At 44.3% G+C, this 22,509-nt stretch overlaps 1 protein-coding gene across 1 annotated transcript; it reads right to left on the bottom strand.

Annotated features, from left to right (window-relative positions):
* Positions 1-3,638: 3,638 nt before the first annotated feature.
* LOC115086012 (gastrula zinc finger protein XlCGF8.2DB-like) lies at positions 3,639-17,860 on the bottom strand. Its single transcript, XM_029592591.1, has 3 exons — positions 17,592-17,860; positions 14,658-15,713; positions 3,639-3,670 (listed from the first exon to the last, which is right to left on the bottom strand). Exons 1-3 carry the CDS (start codon positions 17,623-17,625, stop codon positions 3,639-3,641), a joined length of 1,122 nt encoding a protein of 373 aa, XP_029448451.1. The 5' UTR covers positions 17,626-17,860.
* Positions 17,861-22,509: the final 4,649 nt, after the last annotated feature.

The raw sequence follows: 22,509 nt of genomic DNA, 5'->3' as shown, positions 1-22,509 counted from the left end.
CAACCAACATTGCGTTGCTGGTTGCCATGGGTGTGCAGGTCCGGCTGAGGGTCAGACTCCGTTCCTTATCCCTGCTTCAGTACCTGCCCGGCTCACCTCCCACGGTGTGGCTTGGGGCTCCTTCCTGGGCTTGCCGTGGCCCAAGGGCTCACCATCTGCTCCAGAGACGGCCATTGCTCCTCACGCCTACAACAGTCCCCGAGGGCCTCCAAACCCTCGGCCCGTCGGCAGCATGGTGGACACGCCTGTAACACCCAGTGAATATTGGGGTAGTTGAAATCTTCCATTATTACCACACTACCACTTTGGTTAGCTTCCCTAATTTTCTCTTAGCATTTCACTGTCCGTCTCCACCATCTTGACCAGGTGGACGGTAGTATACTCCTATCACTATAGATTCCCCAACACACAAGGGATTTCTACCCTAAAGATTCAATTGTGCATTTAGTTTCATGCAGGAGGTGTAATCCTGTTGCACTCTATGCCATCCTGGACATAAAGTGCTACACCGCCTCCTGGGTGCTCCTCCCTATCATTGCGATATAATTTGTACCTCGGTGTATAGCAATGTCCCATTGGTTGTCCTCCTTCCACCATGTCTCTGAGATGCCTATTACGTCTATGTCATCATTCACTGCTATACATTTTAATTCTCCCATCTTACTTCTTAGACTTCTGGCATTAGCATACAAACATTTCAAAGTTTGTTTTTTTGTTTGTGTTTGCATTCTGCTTTTTAATTGATAGGGATGTTAGAATTTTTTTTACCTCAGGTGAGTTTTAGTTACAGGTATTGGACTACTTTTCTTATTATAGGAACCTCTCTGTTGGATGCCCTAATTCTAATGCATCAATTAGTATCCTTTGAAGATACCTCTCTCCCAACCATGCACTGCTGAGCGACTGTCAGAGGTAGTGAGGGGTGGGGTTTTGGCAGGAATAAAGAGTAAATAGTCACTGCAGGGGAAGCGGCAGGTATTGAACGGTACAGCCCAAGCATGGGCCTCTACCCTCTGGCAGCATAGGAATCCCATTTTGCCACACTTGCAACAATTCACCAACCATTTTTGAGGAGCCTGGGTCGATGCTGCCATGGCTTCCGAGTTACTTCACCTCGCCAAGGCTCTAGAACCCTGACGGCGTATACCATAGAATTCTGGACGTTGGCCACAGAACTCAACTGGAGAGAGTTCTTGATGCAAGCTTTCTCAAGGGCGTCTCCTCAAAAATTAAGGATGAGCTTGTTGCTCAGGATCTTCCCGCTTTCTTGGAAGAACCCATTGTGTTAACTGGGAAAATTGACCATCTTCAGCAGAGGGACACGAGAAATCCGCTACCTCAAAGGAATATCACATTGGCACCTCTTTTTCCAATGCCCACTGTTGCCCTCTGACCCCTGCTCCCTTCAACCTCTACTCTTCCCAAAAAGCCCATACAATTGTGCCGTAGCTGTTTGGCCCTGGAGGAGGGAGACTCTATTGCCAGCAGCAGAGCCTTTACTTATACTGCGCTGGCCGGGGCCATCTGTTGGCTCAATGCCCATTCAGGTTGGGAAATCTCAATGCCTAGGATCCTGTGGGGAGATTACTTTAGGCCTTACTGTTCCAGCTCCCCAACTACTACTTTCCATGACCCTGGAGTTCGGTTCCACATGCTTCTCCACACAAGCTTTTGTGGATTTGGGCTCAGGAAGGAAATTTATTCTGATGGAACTTATTGACCAACTCCTCATTTCCATAGGCCAGAAGACCTCCCCCTTGGTCATGTCTTCCATCTATGGAGTCCCTCTTCCAGGTCAAGTTGCCCTGACCATGGTACCGGTGACCTTACGTATTGGCCAGACCGATGCCTTGGAAAGGAAATGTATTAAATACAATAATGTCCGACTCCGGCCGAGTTTCGCCTTTTCGGCTGCATCAGGAGAAGTGCATAAGATAACATTTCTGATAGCAGAAGCGCCAGATTATTTCCATGATTTAAGTCAGTTTTGTGTTTCTCCCATCTTACCAAACTGTGTGGATCAGAGGCCAATCAGAAAGCTCCTTCTGAATTCTAAGCAGATGATGCTGAATTAGGCAGAATAAATAAAGAAATCCATAAGATCACTATCCCACTAACAGCAGGGATCCAAGAAGAGGACCAGTGACTGAAGCTGCAGAATAACCTTGATTAATCAACAGGAAGAGATTTTATGTGTTTGTCAAATTAACATTCTAATCATTCTAAGCAGCTGAGACTCACACCTTTATACAAATGTGAATGGTGATATATTTGTAGAGTATGCAATTATAAGCCCCTGATGCAGCCGAAAAGGCAAAACTCGGCCAGAGTCGGGCATTATTGTATTTAATAAATTGTCTCTCCAAGGCATCGGTCTTGCTTTTGTTTTTTCACATCTGTGGCTACCCTAGACCGACTTCCATTTTGTTTTTGGGTCCTTACGTACTGGCCTCCTGCATCTGAAAAGAGGTAGCCTGCATTTGATCTCCCGGGCCATTCACCCCATTATCTTGGGGTACCGTGACTCCAACAGCATCATCCACACTTTGACTGAGCTACCCTACAACTCACCCACTGGGACTGTGAGTGATGGATTCATGGCTGGAGCATGTGGAACCTCCTCCGCCTATAACCGTGGCTACAACTCTTCTGGGGTTTCCTCCTCAGTATCTGAAATATGCAGATGGCCCCCTTTATGGATGTTTTTACCCTTTGCCACTTCCTAAGACTCAGGCTATGTCTGACTTATATCCAGGAAAACTTGAAAAATGTATTTATCCATCCTTTATCTCTCTGGATGGGAAAGTTTCTTCTTCATTGTGAAGAACGATGGCTCCCTCAGTCCATGCATAGACTACCGCAGACTGAACGCCATCACAAAGAAGGACTGGTTATCCACTACCACTAACCATAGAACCTCTTCAACTGCATTTAAGCACTAAGATTTTCAAAAGGTTGGACCTCAGAGGTGCATACAACCTTATTTGTTTCAAGGCTGATGACGAGTGGAAAATTGCATTTAACACTTGTGACGGACACCACGGGTATCTAGTTATGCCCTTTGGAACACTCCAGCAGTATTCCAGAAAAATGGCCAATGAGATTTTCATGACCTACTCTACACCTGTGTAGTAATGTATTAGATGACATTCTGATCTTTTCATAAACTAAATGCTCACTGCTGAGATATCCGCAGCATCCTGCAGTGCCTTGCAAGAGAACAATCTATACGCGAAGATGGAACAATGTCTCTTTGAATAAGAGGAACTCCCTTTCCTGGGATACATTGTCTTTCGTGATTGATTCTATATGGATCCTGACAAGATAAAGTCCATCAGGGACTTGGCCCCATTGAGTGGGGCTTCGGGCTCTACAGAGATTCCTTGCATTTGCTAATTATTATCATCAGTTTATTCCAAACTACTCTTCAGTGGTGGCTCCCCTTACCTGCAAAGGCGCCAACACCAAAGACTGGGCATCTGAATCTTTAGATGCATTTCAGGATTTGAAGAACGCTTTGGTAATCGAGCCCTTCCTACATGTTCAGATCCTGAGTGACCTTTCATCTTCGAAGTTGATTGCCTCTACTCTAGTCGTGGGGGCGGTCCTGATCAATACACTCTAGAAGGGGTACTCCTTCATTGTTCCTTCTTCTCGAAGAAGTTCTCCTCTGTGGAACAGAATGACAGCAGCAGAGATCGAGAGCTTTTGGCTGTCAAAATAGCTACCAACACTGTGTTACAATATACATGGATCACAAAAACCTTGAACATCTACATCAAGCTCAGCAGCTAAATTCAAGGCAGGACCGCTGGTCTTTGTTCTTTGCTTGCTTCAACTTCAAACTGCAGTATCATCCAGCACTCAAGAATCAACAGGCAGGCACCCTCTCTTGCTTCTTTCACATCCAGGATGTCCCAGAACCTCCCTGACACATCATAAATCCCATTGAGATACTCCTGGCTATCATGGCCCCTGTCCCTCCAAGGAATATGGTTGTACTTTCCAGATAATGTGAGAAAGTGTTGAAATGAGCCTGTGACTCCCATGTTGTAGGTCATATTCGTCAGGCACAAACCCTTGAATTGCTTCAGCAACTCTACTGCTGGCCCCATATGAAGCAAAACATCAAGGCCTGGCTCATGCCCTACTTGTGCACAGCAAAACAAAATGCTGCATGGCCAACCCTGGGGACTCCTACGGCTGTCATCAGCCCTTTCCACTTGGCAATAGTGACAATAACATGATCATATTTGAACTAATGACTGGAAAGGGGACAATATGTGAATCTACAGGTCTAACACTAAATTTTCAAAGGGAAATTTTGATTAAATTGGAGGAAAATAGAAAAAAAAAAGTAAAGGTGCAGCTGCAAAGGATAAAAGTGTACAATAGATGTGGACGTTGCTTAAAAATACCATCTTAGAAGTGCAGTCCAGATGTATTCTATGCATTAAAAAAAGGTGGAAGGCAGGGAAAAATGATTACCAGCACGGATAAAAGGTGAGGTGAAAGAAGCTATTTTAGCCACAAAAAGCATCTTCAAAAATTGGAAGAAGGATTCATCTGAAGAAAATAGGAAAAAGCATAAGCATTGTCAAGTTAAGTGTAAAAGATTGATAACACAGTCTAAAGAGAATTTGAAATGAAGTTGGCAGTAGAGGCAAAAACGCATAATAAAAACTTAAAAAAATATATCTGAAGCAGGAAGCCTGCGAAGGAGTCAGTTGGACCATTAGATGACCAAGGGGTTAAAGTGGCTGTTAGGGAAGATAAGACCATTCTAGAAAGACTAATGAATTCTTTGTTTCTGTGTTCACTAATGAGGATGTTGGGGAGATACTGGTTCAGAGATGGCTTTCAAGGGTGATGAGTCAGATCAACTAAACCAAATCAACTAAAATCAACTAAACCAGTCAAATTTAGGATCCTCTACAAGCTTTTATCAATCACCCAAAAAGCCATTTTTAACATCTCTCTGCTGGACCCTCTCTACCCCCCTGCCAACTTCATACCTCAGCCCGACCTCAGAGATTAGCGCAGAGAGGCACTCTTCAAGCACCCACAATCAAAACTTTCTTTAAGTAAAAGAGCTCTTTCCTCCGCAGGTCACAAACAGTGGAATTTGCTCCCACCCGACCTTAGGCTTGAACAATGCCCGATTACTTTTCAAGAAGAGACTTAAGACTCTTCTGTTCAGACAAGCTTTCCCATAATCTACTCGTCCCCGCTACAACCTCCATGGACCATCTCTTCCCAGGCTTTTTTCCCTACGTATATTTTTACCTAGGCTTTCAATTTATGCATTGATTTCCAATAAAGATGTAGTAACCACCTTTCCCTCACCTCTCCCACCAGTCAACCTCCACCATCCCAGTTGGCCCACTACCCCCAATAATCCAGTTCTTACTAGTTTGATACTTAGTTTTTCCCCTGCTTTAAGTTTGTATCCAAGTTATTTCCTCCTTGTTTCATTGTAAGACAAATTTTTTCTGTCTGTTTTATGGTTTGAAATGTAAACCGTAGTGATAAGCAACTCTGTTATTTGAACTTCGGTATAGAAAAGTTATAAATAAATAAATAAATCACTGTGAACCTGTAAGATGTAGTGTGCCAGATTGACAAACTAAAGAGTAGGAAATCACCTGGACCGGAAGGTATGTACTCAGGGTTCTGAAGGAAGTAAAAATGAAATTTTCAGATCTATTACTTAAAATTTGTAACCTATCATTAAAAATATCCATTTTTCCTTGAAGACTGTTCTGTGGCCAATGTAACCCCAAGATTTAAAAAGGGCTCCAGGCGTGATCCGGGCAACCATAGAATGGTGAGCCTGACATCAGTGCTGGAAAAATAGCGGAAACTATTCTAAAGATCAAAATCACAGAGCATATAGAAAGACATGTTTAATGGAGCAGTCAGCATGGATTTACCCAAGGGAAGTCTTGCCTCACAATTTGCTTCATTTTTTTGAAGGGGTTAACAAACATGTGGATAAAGGTGAACTGATAGCTGTAATGTTTTTGGATTTTCAGAAGGCATTTGACAAAGTTCCTTATGAGAGGCTTCTAAGAAAACTAAAACGTCATGGGATAGGAGGCGATGTCCTTTTGTGGATTACAACTGGTTATAAGACAGGACACAGAGAGTAGGATTAAATGGTCAATTTTCTCAGTGGAAAAGTGTAAACAGTGGAATGCCTCAAGGATGTGTACATAAGAACATAAGAACATGCCATACTGGGGTCAGACCAAGGGTCCATCAAGCCCAGCATCCTGTTTCCAACAGTGGCCAATCCAGGCCATAACAACCTGGCAAGTACCCAAAAACTAAGTCCATTCCATGTAACCATTGCTAATGGCAGTGGCTATTCTCTAAGGGGTAGATTTTAAGAGGAGCGCGGAATAGCCTACTTTTGTTTGCGCTCCAGGCGCAAACAAAAGTACGCTGGATTTTAGTAGATTACGCGCGGGAGCCGCGCTTATCTGCTAAAATCCTGGATCGGCGCGCGCAAGGCTATCGATTTCGTATAGCCTGCGCGCGCCGACCGCGCAGCCTACCCCCGTTCCCTCCAAGGCCGCTCCGAAATCGGAGTGGCCTTGGAGGGAATCCTCTAACGCCCCTCCCCTCACCTTCCCCTCCCGTCCTCTACCTAACCCACCCGGCCCGGCCCTGTCTACACCCCACCCCCTTACCTTTCTCCGGGGATTTACGCCTCCCGGAGGGAGAATTAAATCCCCGCGCGCGAGCGGCCCTCCTGCGTGCAGGGCCGTGACCTGGGGGCGGGTACGGAGGGCGCGGCCACGCCCCCGGACCACCCCGGGCCATAGCCACGCCCCCGTACCGCCCCCAAAACGCTCTGCCGACACGCCCCCCGCAACGCTGCGCGCTCCGGGCCCGCCCCCAGACACGCCCCCCTCAGAAAACCCCGGGACTTACGCGAGTCCCAGGGTTCTGCGCGCGCCGGTGAGCCTATGTAAAATAGGCTTCACCGGCACGCATGGCCCTGCTCGCGTAAATCCGCCGGTTTTGGGTGGATTTACGCGAGCAGGGCTCTGAAAATCCGCCCCTAAGTGAACTTAATAGCAGGTAATGGACTTCTCCATCCAAGAACTTATCCATCCTTTTTTAAACACAGCTATACTAACTGCACTAACCACATTCGCTGGCAACAAATTCCAGAGTTTAATTGTGCGTTGAGTAAAAAAGAACTTTCTCCGATTAGTTTTAAATGTGGCCCCATGCTAACATTCATGGAGTGCCCCCTAGTCTTTCTACTATCCAAAAGAGTAAATAACCGATTCACAATCTACCCGTTCTAGACCTGTCATGATTTTAAACACCTCTATCATATCCCCCCTCAGTCGTCTCTTCTCCAAGCTGAAAAGTCCTAACCTTTTTAGTCTTTCTTCATAGGGGAGTTGTTCCATTCCCCTTATCATTTTGGTAGCCCTTCTCTGTACCTTCTCCATCGCAATTATATCTTTTTTGAGATGCGGCGACCAGAATTGTACACAGTATTCAAGGTGCGGTCTCACCATGGAGCGATACAGAGGCATTATGACATTTTCCGTTTTATTCACCATTCCTTTTCTAATAATTCCCAATATTCTGTTTGCTTTTTTTGACTGCCGCAGCACACTGCACTGACGATTTCAGTGTGTTATCCACTATGACACCTAGATCTCTTTCTTGGGTTGTAGCACCTAATATGGAACCCAACATTGTGTAATTATAGCACGGTTATTTTTCCCTATATGCATCACCTTGCATTTATCCACATTAAATTTCATCTGCCATTTGGATGCCCAATTTTCCAGTCTCACAAGGTCTTCCTGCAATTTATCACAATCTGCTTGTGATTTAACTACTCTGAACAATTTGTGTCATCTGCAAATTTGATTATCTCACTCGTCGTATTTCTTTCCAAATCATTTATAAATTATTGAACAGTAAGGGTCCCAATACAGATCCCTGAGGCACTCCACTGTCCACTCCCTTCCACTGAGAAAATTGCCCATTTAATCCTACTCTCTGTTTCCTGTCTTTTAGCCAGTTTGCAATCCACGAAAGGACATCGCCACCTATCCCATGACTTTTTACTTTTCCTAGAAGCCTCTCATGAGGAACTTTGTCAAACGCCTTCTGAAAATCCAAGTATACTATATCTACCGGTTCACCTTTATCCACATGTTTATTAACTCCTTCAAAAAAGTGAAGCAGATTTGTGAGGCAAGACTTGCCCTGGGTAAAGCCATGCTGACTTTGTTCCATTAAACCATGTCTTTCTATATGTTCTGTGATTTTGATGTTTAGAAACACTTTCCATTATTTTTCCTGGCACTGAAGTCAGGCTAACCGGTCTGTAGTTTCCCGGATCGCCCCCTTGAGCCCTTTTTAAATATTGGGGTTACATTTGCTATCCTCCAGTCTTCAGGTACAATGGATGATTTTAATGATAAGTTGCAAATTTTTACTAATAGGTCTGAAATTTCATTTTTTAGTTCCTTCAGAACTCTGGGGTGTATACCATCCGGTCCAGGTGATTTACTACTCTTCAGTTTGTCAATCAGGCCTACCACATCTTCTAGGTTCACCGTGATTTGATTCAGTCCATCATTACCCATGAAAACCTTCTCCATTACGGGTACCTCCCCAACATCCTCTTCAGTAAACACCGAAGCAAAGAAATCATTTAATCTTTCCGCGATGGCCTTATCTTCTCTAAGTCCCACGCCATTGTTTAGTGCCTCTACCCACCTTTAGACAGTCCCACGCCATTGTTTAGTGCCTCTACCCACCTTAGGCTTTGTATGTAGTACTTTTCATGTATCAACCCACATATTTATTTCCAAGTTATTTTCTTCCTGTTCTTTGTAAGACATTTACTTGTCACTGTTGTTATTGTTCAAAATGTAACCAAATGATTAGTAATTCTGTTACTGGAAAATCGTATAGAAAAAGTTCTAAATAAATAAATAAATAAGTGCCCCTATTTGTAAATGATCTGGAAAGGAATAAGGTGAGTGAGGTAATCAAATTTGCAGATGATGCAAAATTATTTAGGGTAGTTAAATCACAAGCGGATTGTGATAAATTGCAGGAGGACCTTGCGAGACTGGATAATTGGGCATCCAAATGGCAGATGAAATATTATTTGGACAAGTGCAAGATGATGCATATAAGAAAAAATAACCCATGCTGTAGTTACACGGAGTTAGATTTTACATTAGGAACTACCAACCAGGAAAAAGATCTAGACGTCATAATGGATAATACATTGAAATCGTTGGCTCAGTGTGCTGCGGCAGTCAAAAAGGCAAACAGAATGGTGAATAAAATGTCATAATGTATCTGAATTAGTCCATGGTGAGACCGCACTGTGAGTACTGTGTAAAATTCTGGTCGCTGCATCCAGTTGCACTGGAGAAGGTACAGAGAAGGGCGACCAAAATGATAAAGGGGATGGAACAGCTCCCCTATGAGGAAAGGCTAAAGAGTTTAGGGCTGTTCAGCTTGGAGAAGATACGGCTGAGGGGGGATATGATAGAGGTCTTTAAAATCATGAGAGGTCTAGAACGGGTAAATGTGAATCAGTTATTTACTCTTTCGGATAATAGAAGGACCAGGGGGCACTCCATGAAGTTAGCATGTGGCACATTTAAAACTAATCGGAGAAAATTCGTTTTCACTCAATGCACAATTAAGCTCTGGAATTTGAGGCCAGGGGATGTGGTTAAGGCAGTTAGTGTAGCTGGGTTTAAAAAAAGTATTGGATAAGTTCTTGGAGAAGTCCATTAACTGCTAATAATCAAGTTGACTTAAGAAATAGCCTCTGCTATTACTGGCATCAGTAGCATGGGATCTACTTAGTGGTTGGGTACTTGCCAGGTACTTGTAGCCTGGATTGGCCACTGTTGGAAACAGGATGCTGGGCTTGATGGACCCTTGGTCTGACCCAGTATGGCAATTTCTTATGTTCTTATGTAATTTAGGAATCCTGCCGGGTACCTGTGACCTGGATTGGCCACTGTTGAAATCAGGATGCTGGGCTTGATGGACCTTTGGTCTGACCCAGTATGGCAATTTCTTATGTTCTTATCTTCTTATAGAGATCTTTAAGAACCCAAGGTTTTTTCTTACTCTAAATTTCACATCTCTGTCAGCTCCACCGTGTGCTGAGAGGTGAGAATATAGAGCTGCTTAATCCACAGGGGATAGAGAGAGGCACTGTTATGGAATGTGGACCCTTTGCCAGAGGTGATGTTGGCTCTACCTATGGGGATGAGCACCACAGGTCCCCACCATCAGGAGGCGAGCCAGACAGGAAACAGAGGCCTGCAGAAGCTTCGCCACTACCAGCCCTTGGGTGCCGGGGCTGGCTGTTCTTAGGCGGACCTCTGCATAGCTGGTCCTGGGAGAGTGGCCAGAAGAGACAGATGCCACAGAGTCCAGGGTGAATGAGAGGCAGGTCAATCCCGGTCCGAGAGGACTGGGGCCGGGACTGGAGATGGACCAGCCTGGGTTAGGTGAGGGAGGCTGAAGGAGTAGTAATCAGGTCCAGTCCGAAGTCAGAGGTAAGCAGCAGTAGGTGGTGGTCAGGGCCGGTCTGAGGTCAGAGAAGAGCCCAGAGAGGGCAAAAGCTGGAACCGGAAGAAAGGCTTGGGGACTGGAATCAGAGTGCCTGACTTTCTGACTACGTATTCAAAATAACACAAACTTGATTTTTGCCTTTCTATTTAAAATAAAACACACAAACTTGTTTGTTGCCTGACTTTCTATTTAAAATAAAACACACAAACTTGTTTGTTGCCTGACTTTCTTACTACCTATTCAAAATAACACAAATTTGGGTTTGTTGCCTTTCTGACTGCCTATTTAAAATAAAACACACAAACTTCTGTTTGTTGCCTGACTTTCTGACTGCCTATTTAAAATAAAACTCACAAACTTGTTTGTTACCTGACTTTCTTACTACCTATTCAAAATAACACAAATTTGGGTTTGTTGCCTTTCTGACTGCCTATTTAAAATAAAACACACAAACCTCTGTTTGTTGCCTGACTTTCTGTCTGCCTATTAAAATAAAACACACAAACTTCTGTTTGTTGCCTAACTTTCTCATTATGTAAAATAACACAAACTTGGATTGTTTGCCTGACTTCTTATTACCTATTCAGAGTAACACAACTTTGGGTTTGTTGCCTTTCTATGTAAAATAAAACACAGAAACTTTTTTGTTGCCTGACATTCTATTTAAAATAAAACACACAAACTTCTGTTTGATGCCTGACTTTCTGATTACCTATTTAAAACAAAATACACACACTAAATAATATGCCCCAATAGTTTCGTTCTCCCCAATAATTTTAAGTTATAAAAATTTCTCCAAGCAGTACTTACTGATTCTTTCCAGCTGCCAGCAAGGTGATCCTCTCCTCTCAGTACGCCCACTGGATTTAACAGACAATCCAGATTTATAAGGACCTCTACAGTGTCTGGTAAGAACTGACTACATACTAAAATTCATGCGCCTGTGACACTTCCTGTTTATAGATGGGAGTGGGAAGGACAGGGGTTAGGAGCTCAGCTAGCACAGCTCTCTTCAACCTTCATGAGGCCCTCTCCTCACCTCCCCTGCTGTGACTGGAAGTATAGGGCGAACCGTGGGGCCATTGCTCAGTTCCCCCTCCTCATTGGCAGTAGCTCCCAGCTGCTCTAAATTCTGCACCTCTGGCAGCCCAGAAGAAAAAGTCCTCACTGTCAGCTCCACTGTGCGCTGGGAGGTGAGCAGAGAGCTGCTTAATCCACAGGGGAAACAGAGAGGCAGTAAGGGTGGGAACAAGAGGGAAGGATGTTCCAGATTCAGACTGAGACTAGGATCACTCGCCTTATATTAGTGACTGACAGGGCTTGCACCAGTAACTGACAAGGTTTACCTTAATACTCTTCTCTTTCTCTCACACACACACATTGAGTTAGAACACCTGAGTGCCAGGTAAAAGAAATAATGGATTTATTATTAGCTTATAGGAATAATTAGACAAAGGGGATTGGTACAAATAACACTAAAGGGCTGATTACAATAATCAGAGAAGGTAACAATCAGAATATACATTAGATAATAGAAATGATAATAATATGGCCTGACCTATCTCTTAGGTAAACAGTCCAGTGCAGAGAAGTGCAGGCTGGCAGCGTCTCTTCTCTTGCTTGGATCAGTCCTTATATCTTTTGCTTTGCTGCGTTACTGGACAGCCACGTAGGAAGAGACACCTTGAAAGTGGATTATGTCAGAGGTCACCAAAGCAATTGTACAGGGGTATTAGGTGTCAGGCACAGTCCTCTGCATCCCTGCATATTTGTAATTCAGGTTAAGCGGTTCTGAATTGGCCTGGCCCAGAACTGGTTCTCTGTACGCTTCCGTTCATTCTCTCTGTAGCTTTCAGTTCAAGAGTGACATTCAAGCAAAATAATCCCTTAAGGGGGGCAAACAGAGCAGTCACAGGGAATGGAGGGGTGAGGGGGAACATGGGCACATGGGATGTAGGAGGGAGAAACAGAGGAGGGAACAGGGCCTGGAGGAGGATAAGAGACAGAGGGGAGAGAGAAGAGCAGAGAGAGCAGATAAGGGAGATAAAACAGAGCAGAGGGAAGAGACAGTGGTGGCACAAGGAACAGACAGAAGAGTAAAAGAGGAGGCAAATTCAGGGGCTGAGGGGTAAATAAATGTAATTACATGCAAATAAGGGGAGGCACCCAGTACACAAGTGTGTAATCCTGGTTGGTGGAAAAGTTGGCAACCTTTGTCTAACCCGTCCAAAAAAAAACCCAAACTCTGAGCTTACCCCTTCATTAGATGCTGACATGATTCTCTGACACATATTGTATATTTATAAAGCAGTTTCATATTTAACAATACCCATTGTTACAAGATTGTACTGAGATGGTAGTGGTGGGTTTCATAATGAATGATGAATTTATCTCAGGGGGGGGTCTAATGAACCTGTACATCATTTTGGGAGAAAGAGTAAGGCTACATAGGGTATTCAATACTCTTGTACCAGCTCTACCCATAGCACAAAGCCCTTAATACCACACTGGCACCAACCTGCAAGGGTAAGAAGGTGGAAGTAGCCTCATGCTGCTCTTGCATGGTCCTGCGAGGGCTGGAAGAAGGTAGAGATGTGCGTGCATTGGCCTGCATGGGCCAGAACGAGAAGGCAGCATGCGACTGCCCTCCCATCAGCCAACAAGGAGTAAAGCTGCAGCAGCATCAGATTAATGGGGCAGGAGAGATGGAGGAGACTGCTGGGTGAAAGTGGCCCTGGCTGAGTCTGATCCTAGTCTCTCCAATTCACTGCTAATGCCCTCATAGCACTAACATTGTGTGAAAGGGAATTTCCTGCTGGAGTCCATGGGGAGTTGTATGCACAGGGAGCATCTCGATGCATCAGACCCGTGGCACTCAGTATAATTCAAACAATTTCTGTATTGTTTTGGCACATTTTCTTCGTCTTTGCAGCATTTGTTAAATGTCATCACGTGTCACCTGTGTGCATTTTTGGGAACGGGGAGAGGCGAGCGTTCCTAATGAAGCATCTTCTACATTTATTGCATGAGAATGGTCTCTCTCAGGGCAGAGTCTCCATATGAGTTCTGCAGACCTTGATCAGAATGAACCTCCTTTGTAAGGCAGGGTTTATTGGGGATGATCTCATGTCTCCCCTGCATGAATTTTCATGTCTTCTGTGAGAATGTTTTATTATACTCATTATATGAAAAAGGTCTCTCATCTGTTAAAACTTTCCTGTTTGAGATTAATGTAAACTTAGCAAGGAAGCTTTTCCTCCACTTAGGACTCCAGTGTGGACTTTCTGGTGAGATGAGAGCGCAGACTCCCTAATGTACATTTCCACATTTGGTACATGAGAAGGGTCTTTCTCCTGTGTGGATTTTCGGGGGTTGGGTAGTAAGGAAACATTTGGGTAGTAAGGAAACATTTTTCACACTCGCCGTGCATATATTGCAAGTTTGGCGCATGCGCTGCTGTGAAAATCTACCCCTAAGTGTATGTTTAGCATTAAAGCTTTACCCACACGGAGGTCATGTAAATGGTTTCTAGTGGGGCAAATGGATTTTCTGGTGTTTTGAGAGATTTTGCTTCCTAATAAAGGACCTTCCATATTTAATCCATGAGAATGGCCTCTCTTATGTGTGAGTTTTCATATGTTTTGTGAGATGAACCTTCTGCATGAAGCTATTACAATCAATGCATGAGAATAGTCACTCCCCTGTGTGGCTTCTGATGTGTCTTGTGAGGGATGCCTTCACAGGGAAGCTTTTATTACATTCAGTACATGAGAACGGTCGCTCCCCTGTGTGGATTCTCATGTTCTGCGAGGTTTCCCTTCTCCGTGAAGCTTTTATTACATTCAGTACATGAGAATGGTCGCTCCTGTGTGGATTCTCATGTATATTGTGAGATCACCCTTCACAGCAAAGCTTTTATTACATTCAATACATGAGAATGGTTGATCCCGTGTGGATTATCATGTGTCTTGTGAGGGCACCCTTCACAGTGAAGCTTTTATTACATTCAGTACATGAGAATGGACGCTCCCCTGTGTGGATTTTCATGTGTTTTGTGAGTGCACGCTTCTCCAGGAAGCTTTTATTACACTCAGTACATGAGAATGGTCGCTCCCCTGTGTGGATTCTCATGTGTGCTGTGAGGGCACCCTTCTGCATGAAGCTTCTATTACATTCAGTACATGAGAATGGTTGCTCCCCTGTGTGGATTTTCATGTGTTTTGTAAGTGCACCCTTCTCCAGGAAGCTTTTAATACATTCAGTACATGAGAATGGTCGCTCCCCTGTGTGGATTCTCATGTGTTTTGTGAGATCACCCTTCTGCATGAAGCTTCTATTACATTCAGTACATGAGAATGGTCGCTCCCCTGTGTGGATTCTCATGTGTGCTGTGAGGGCACCTTTCTCCAGGAAGCTTTTAATACATTCAGTACATGAGAATGGTCGCTCCCCTGTGTGGATTTCATGTGTTTTGTAAGTGCAACCCTTCTCCAGGAAGCTTTTAATACATTCAGTACATGAGAATGGTCGCTCCCCTGTGTGGATTCTTGTGTGTTGTGCGAGGGCACCCTTCACAGGGAAGCTTTTATTACATTCAGTACATGAGAATGGTCTTTCACCTGTGTGGATTCTCATGTGTTTTGTGAGCGCACCCTTCTCCAGGAAGCTTTTATTACATTCAGTACATAATAATGGTCGCTCCCCTGTGTGGATTTTCATGTGTGTTGTGAGGGCACCCTTCACCGGGAAGCTTTTATTACATGCAGTACATGAGAATGGTCGCTCCCCTGTGTGGATTTTCATGTGTGTTGTGAGGGTACGCTTCACGGGGAAGCTTTTATTACATTCAGTACATGAGAACTGTCGCTCCCCTCTGTGGATTCTCATGTGTCTTGTGACATTGACCTCCATCTCACATGCAGTGACTCCCTCCCGTGAGTCTCCTGTCGGCTCTCCCTGCTTCTTCTTAGACTCCTGCTGACTATTCCTTGTGTTTCTCCTCTCAGTCCCCTGTGAAACATTCTCACAGACATTTCCTGATTCTCTTGGGATCAGTCCTGCTTCCATAGAATGTTCTTCTTGATTCTCCTCTTTTATGTGCTGTGTGACCTCATCACTTGCTGGTGATAGAAGAAGACATTAATCATGCATTAGTGACCATGCAAATGGATCTGGGTTTCTGATCCTATAATCACTGCTCTGGCAGTGTCACACAGTGGTATAGCTGTGCATGTCTGACCAACCACTGGTGACCATGAAAAACTTCTAACAATGAGGTTTGCACAAAAAGCCTTATGAGATGACTCCTAAATACGTATAACCTAGAGGAGAGGAGAAAGGGGGAGATAGGATAGAGACACTTACATTCCTGAAAGGTAATAATGCTCAAGAAGTAAATGTCTTTTGAATGGAAAATAATTTGTAGAGCAAGGTTCCAAAGAGGGAGACTAGGAATAATATCAAGAGATATTTTTTGGTCACAGAGTGTGGTGGATGCCTGGAATTAGCTTACGGAAGCGTTGGAGATGAAAACTGTAACAGAATATAAAAAATAACAGCAGGATAAACAGAAGAGAGAGAGAGAAGATGGAGAGAAAGAGATAAGAGGTCAGGAATGTAGGCGAGCTTGCTGGAAACAGCAGATACTCCATAGATAAAACCTGAGAGGGAGAGAAGAGGGAGGAGAGTGGGGGTAGGATAAGCTTGGAGGGGAAGGATGAGAGTTACCACAGAGGGACAGGACTGAGATTGATATCCAGAGAAGGGCAGGTGTGATGGCAGTAAAGACAGTGAGATTCTCTTAGGGTGAGAGGAAGAAAACTTTGTAAAGCAATGGACAAGGCAGAAGACAGAATGGCCAAGGAGGTGGAGAATATGGGAGGCTGACAGGGCACCTGATGTTCCCAATGGACAGAAGTGGGGAATGAGATTGGGTAGGGTTAGTATCAGGAAGAGGAAAGAGACTGGATCCATAGATAGGAGAGAAGGGAAAAATGGCCATGAGACAGCTAGAAGTATGCAGACAAGCTGAAACCTCCCTATTATATCAGTGCAAGGCTAAGTATGTCACAGGGTAATGACAGTCATGAAGCAAGCTCAGACCTCTTCTATCCTGCTGTTCATATTCAGTTAATTGTAAAACAAGAATGCATGCGACCATATGTGCATGTGGGGGCGAGTGAGCAAAGATACGCTGGAGTTTTAAATCATGTGCACAAGTACGTGTGTATGATGTAAAATACTCCTAGCATGTGTACTCGAGCAGATGTAAAGCACATTCCTTCCTTAAGAATTTGTCGGCTTTAACGCTTGCAGGGAAGAGGATTTTAAAACATGCTCAGGTTAAAGCCATTCCCAGTTTTACCCATTAGCCCACCAGTTTGCCCATTCTATCTCAGGGTCATCCAGACCCTTCTAGTTCTTCATCCTGCACTCCCCTCAGTTGAGCAAGACCCCTCACCCTGTCGTGTTAGTCCTAAAAAGTGATTTCTGCAGACTTACACCTCATCAGGAGCAGCAGGAAATATACGCAGCTAACAGTGCGCCATGAGCAGCGGCCGCCGGATTTACACACTTAACTTCTTTCCCCGCCCCTTTTTAGCATGAGCAAGTAATTAGCAGCTTTTGAAATTCATGTCGCTCACGTGCGGCCACGTATTCATCTTTTAGTGCAAGTAACGCTTTTAAAATTTGGCCCATTCAGTTCTGTATCCGAGCAGGTGGGATCAGTAGTCCTGGGCCTGCTGCTGAGGGCTCAGTAAAGTCCCTTGAGAAACTTTGTGGATGCTCCCCAGCAAGTGCCTCATGTAAGACATCTGAGATAAATTCCTAGACTGCCTCGTAGGGGCCGTCTCACATGAGAAGATCCAAACACCCAATCTCAGGTGCCAGCTCAGACACAGAGCAATGCAGGAGCTGGAGTCAGGAGAAAGGTCACAGACGACATTCATTAAATCAGCCCCTGTGACTGATAAAGATTCAGGTAATGCAATCCTTACCCAGGGAGATCAGGGTCTCATAATTCTCCTTCATCACCTCCCTGTAAAGCTCCTTCTGCCCTTCATCTAAATACCCCCACTCCTCCTGGGAGAAAGAGACAGAGATGTCCTCAAACGTCACCGGCACCTGAAACACAAACCAGAAACAGTCAGTGACACGTGGAGGGGCTCAGCGTGCATTAGATCTCAGCTGGATTTATCCTCCTGTTTTATCATGGAGGAGGGGATACCAGGACCCCTCTTCCCCAAGAAATGTCAGATTTGTTCCCTCTGTGTTGCCCCTAGAAATCAGTTTCCTCCCTAGACCCCAATGTTTTCAAACTGAAAAATATTCTCTAATACCAGAGACAGAGAATATGAAATGTCATTGTGTGGATAAATCACATTATAATAAAAAGGAAGCTATAAGAGCATTATCCAGAACATCAGGTTCTATTCTATCAGGAGGACTCACTGTGCTAAATCCCAACAGGGCAGGAAGAGTTTGGTGTCCTGGGCAGTGACATTTCTCCCATTGTGATGTACTAATTCTGTATTCAGGGGTGTTGCAAACCATGGGCACACAGGGATCGAGCCCCAAATCTCAAATAGCTGTTTGCTTTCCTTCTCTGCAGGGAAAAGAAAAGGAGAAATTACACTTACCTGATAATTTCCTTTCTTCTGCAATCAGGCAGGTCAATCCACACAAATGGGTTATGCACCTCTACCAGCAGGTGGAGACAGAGTAAAAGCCAACGTCAAGGACATATAGCCCTGTCCTGACATCAGCCTGCAAGTATTCTGGGGAAAATCCAAATTGTGGACAAACTGATTATATTTTAACATAACCACTTATGCTTCCAACCAATTGAGAACACTGAGCTCAGTGAAAAGAGCTAACATTTACTAAGCTAAGGAGCTGGTCATGATACTTACCAGTCCTCAAACGAGTAACAGATATAACACTCTGCGTCGTTCGTACCTAGAGGACAAACTGAAACCAAGACGGCAGCCGAGGGTGGACTGTGGATCGGCCTGTCTTCCTCAGAGGAAGGAAAATTAAAATTAAATAAAAAATGTCATCAGGTAAGTAGGAATTTCTCCTTCCAGTTCACTCGGGCAGGCTAATCCACACCAGTGGGATGTACCAAAGCTGCCCATGGACCCAGCAACATTGCACATGCTAAGGCCGGCGTCCTCCTGTGCCCAAACGATCAAGCAGAATGCCTGGAAGGGTGCGTAAGGGCAACCGCTGACGACTTCCATAATCCAATAACGGAGTATAGTTGCCCGCGCCGCTGGCTCACCCTGTATACCTCCACCATGGAGTACAGCTGACCAGACTTACTGAGAGGATTAATAACCTCCAAGGACTGCATCAGATGCCACTTGACAGCCAGGTACACTACACTGAGGGTAAATTATGCTATTGGTTCTCTTACACCAAGTAATTACATAAACCAAAGAGAACTCACGAAATCACACCATTCAATCTCAAATATATAATTTATTAATAGAATGTATAAAATAGATCCTGTCTAGACAATAATTACTATCTAACACAATCATTCATCCATGCTACAATCATATCACAGTCATACAACACCTATAAAAACATCATATCATAATGTAAAAATCCCAACACCAAAGTGTAACAGTTTTTCAAATCACAATGTAAAATATATATTGCAATATCATCTGCTTTAAATTTGATAATGTTTCACAAAATGTAATAATAGTGATTTAACATATCTCTATAAATGTCTAGAACCTGATGTTCTCAAGTTCCAGCATTACCCACTATACTTTTCCGATTATCACAACCAAAAACGGTGACATCGTCCACTGGACCTGCCCGACAAGGACTCCTTGTTTCGCCCGATTCATCTGGGCTTCATCAGGGATATTTTCGCCACTGTCGTCTCTAATGCAACCTATATTAAATACATCTATCAATATAGGTAACCACTCTCCACTTTAACCCTTAAAACCCACCTCCTCTCCAAACATTAAACATAGAAAGGATCTACCTTTACAGATCGTTTGAATTTTGTAACGTTTAAGATGTGCAACCTCCGTTGCCGCATTAAAGTGCTTTTTAATCCATTCAACTTTCAAAGTATAGGCAAAACGCTTCACATTTCAACATCACTAAGCTAATTCCAGGGACCAACCCTGCAACCAAAAAATAGCAAAAAATACAATTCAATAACAGCTTCAAAATACCTGACTAAAACGCTCAACCGGCTGCATACTCACATTTCCTCCGGAACTGATGACATCACGTATAACGGCATGATGTAAAGCCATGAACCTAAACGTAAGTTTTATAATACCACCAATTAAAACCTTAACTAGTCCTACAATTAAACAATCTCCTTGATCATTATCCCATATGGCAATCTTTCAACTCCCAGAAAAAACCACAGTCGTAATAAAAGTTATCAATGAGCCAGTCGTATACTCACACAAAGGCTTGCCATTCAATTGGACCATTGAGTCCGTGGGGTACACTCGTTTGCCAATCAAAAATAAAGCTTTGCTCCACTCTTCTTAGAACAGCAGATAAATCGCCTCCCCACTGCAAAGTAACTCTTTTAATGACAAAAAACCGTAGTTCTTCGATCTCATGCTTTACATCTAACCAGTGTTTTACCAAAGGGGCATTTATTTTCTCCATTCTAATCCTGCTCTTGTGTTCAATGATACGAAATTTTATGGACCGAATGGTTTGTCCTATATAGATTAAAGAGCAAGGACACAGAATCGCATATACCACTCCTGCTGATTCACAAGTGAAATTTTCTGGAAGAATATATGGCCGTTTTAAATTAGGATGACTAAACTGTTGTATTTGTAAAACATGGGAACAAACCGAGCAACTTCCACACTTCAATTGTCCCACCACATTTTCATCCTTGTCACGAGAATTTTTAGATGTCTTTAGATTATCCCATAAATTCTTTCATTTTTTGATGGCAAAAATTGGACTTTCTTCAAAAACTTTTAAAGGGGACAGCACCTTCCAATGTTTTTTTATCACATCTCTAATTCTCAAAGATTTGGCTGAGAATGGAATAGAGCAAATAGTTCTAAAAGGAATCTCTTTGTCTTCTCTTTGTCTTCAAGGTAATGTTGCAGTTGAAAAGGTAGGACTCAAAAGGAATCCACAATCAGATCAAGTTACCATAAGGACACTGGTAACCACAAGGGAGGCCAAACATGCTTAACTTCCTTCACAAACCGAGACACATCCGGAGGGGGGAGATAAAAACACAGCAAGAACTCGGCTCCTATAACAGGCAAATGCTGCCACTTGAACCTTCAAGGAGTTAAGGGTCAAACCTTTAAGAAATCTGTCCTGAAAAATTCCAAAATTAATCAAAATTTCCACTTTGAGAGGCTGAGAACCTCGCTCCTTACACAAGGCCTCGATAATTCATTCAACTCTCACATGAACCAGAGATATAGAAATAAAGATTTTTTTTTATTTTAGCCTGATGCAAAGTGAAAGCACTGCAGCAGAATAACCATGCTTCAATAACTTGAGCCCTCTCAAGGGCCAAAGTGTAAGAGAAAATCGACCCGCATTGTCATGTAGAATGGGTCCCTACAGCCGTACATCCTTCCCGGGTGGTAGCCTAAGAGGTCTGCCCACCAGCAGCCACTGCAGATCGGCATACCACAGTCATTGGGCCCAATCCGTTGCCATCAAAGCAGGGTTTCTACTGCAGTCTTTCAAACAATCATGCCAATTAGTGGCCATGATGTGAAAACTGTCCCACGGCCATGCCTGAATGAGAGCATTGATCCAAGAACTTTCAAATCTCTACTTCGACTGAACCCTGAGCAAAACGGCCCTTGCACTGCCCTTTCCAGTAATGTGGCAGGCTAGTAAATCTAAAAGATGTGCTCCTGCTATGGCAGAGCAACGTCTATCGTCAGGGGTCGGGAACCTTTTTGGCTGAGAGAGCCATGAACGCCACATATTTGAAAATGTAATTCCGTGAGAGCCATACAAGACCTACCAAATTAATTTACTACAACCCCCCACCCTCAAGACCTGCCTGAAGTCCCTGGTGGTCCAGCGGGGGTCCAGGAGCGGTCCGGGAGCGATCTCCTGGACTTGGGCTGTCGGCTGGCAATAGTCAAAATAGCGCCGACGGCCCTTTGCCCTCACTATTATCACTGGGGTCGACCAATGGCAGCAGTAGCCCCTGTGACATAGTAAGGGCAAAGGACCGTTGACGCCATTTTGATTACTGGCAGCCGACGGCCCTTTGCCCCTCCTGCCAGTCTTCTACCTGCTGAGCAGAAAGCCCTGCAGCCATTCTCCTGCCCCTTCTCCAGAGCAGGATTTCCAGCCCCGGCTCCCTCCCTGCACGGTCCCTGGGGTGGGGGCAGATTCAGGCTCTGCTGCTGTCTCAGGGTTTTCAGCTTCCGGTCTGTACAGGGAGCACCGCCCCCTTCCAGCAGGAAGTGACATCATCAAGGAAGAGGAAGTGGGAACTGCAGCCGCGACACAAGGAGCTGTTAGAAACCGAAACTTGACGGTAGAAAAAGACCCCATGGCCCATCTAGTTGGGATGGACGCTGGGAAATGTAGTCCTGCACTGCCTTCCCTGAGTTTTTTTGGGAATTGTGGGAAATGTAGTCCTAGGGCGTGGGTTGTTGCAATTGGCTGATTAATAAAGCCAAGTCCTGTTCCCTTTATAAAAACCAAAATGGGTAACTCTGCAGCCTCTCAGAGAGACTGGGGGGGCAGGGGAAAAGAAAGGAGGAGGGGAGAGCAGGGAGGTGGGAGAAGGAAGGAGGGAAAAGGGAGGGATTGTGGGGAGAGAGCAGGGTGAGGAGGCGCAGGAGGGAGGGAGACTGGGAAGGATCAGGGAGAGGATGTTATGGTTTAAGGGTGTTTGGTGGATTCTCAGGGGCGGCAGTG

The sequence above is a fragment of the Rhinatrema bivittatum genome, chromosome 2 (genome assembly GCF_901001135.1).
Source record: "Rhinatrema bivittatum chromosome 2, aRhiBiv1.1, whole genome shotgun sequence".
Lineage (NCBI taxonomy): Eukaryota > Metazoa > Chordata > Amphibia > Gymnophiona > Rhinatrematidae > Rhinatrema > Rhinatrema bivittatum.
This window is presented reverse-complemented; position numbering and strand designations above follow the sequence as displayed.

Coding starts and splice junctions, on each gene's coding strand:
- LOC115086012 (XM_029592591.1), bottom strand. CDS start 17,625: ATGAAGGAGAATTATGAGACCCTGATCTCCCTGG. Junction 15,714..17,591: donor TGAGACCCTGATCTCCCTGG/GTAAGGATTGCA, acceptor TTCTATCACCAG/CAAGTGATGAGGTCACACAG. Junction 3,671..14,657: donor TAAAAGCTTCCTGGAGAAGC/GTGCACTCACAA, acceptor TCTGTTCCACAG/AGGAGAACTTCTTCGAGAAG.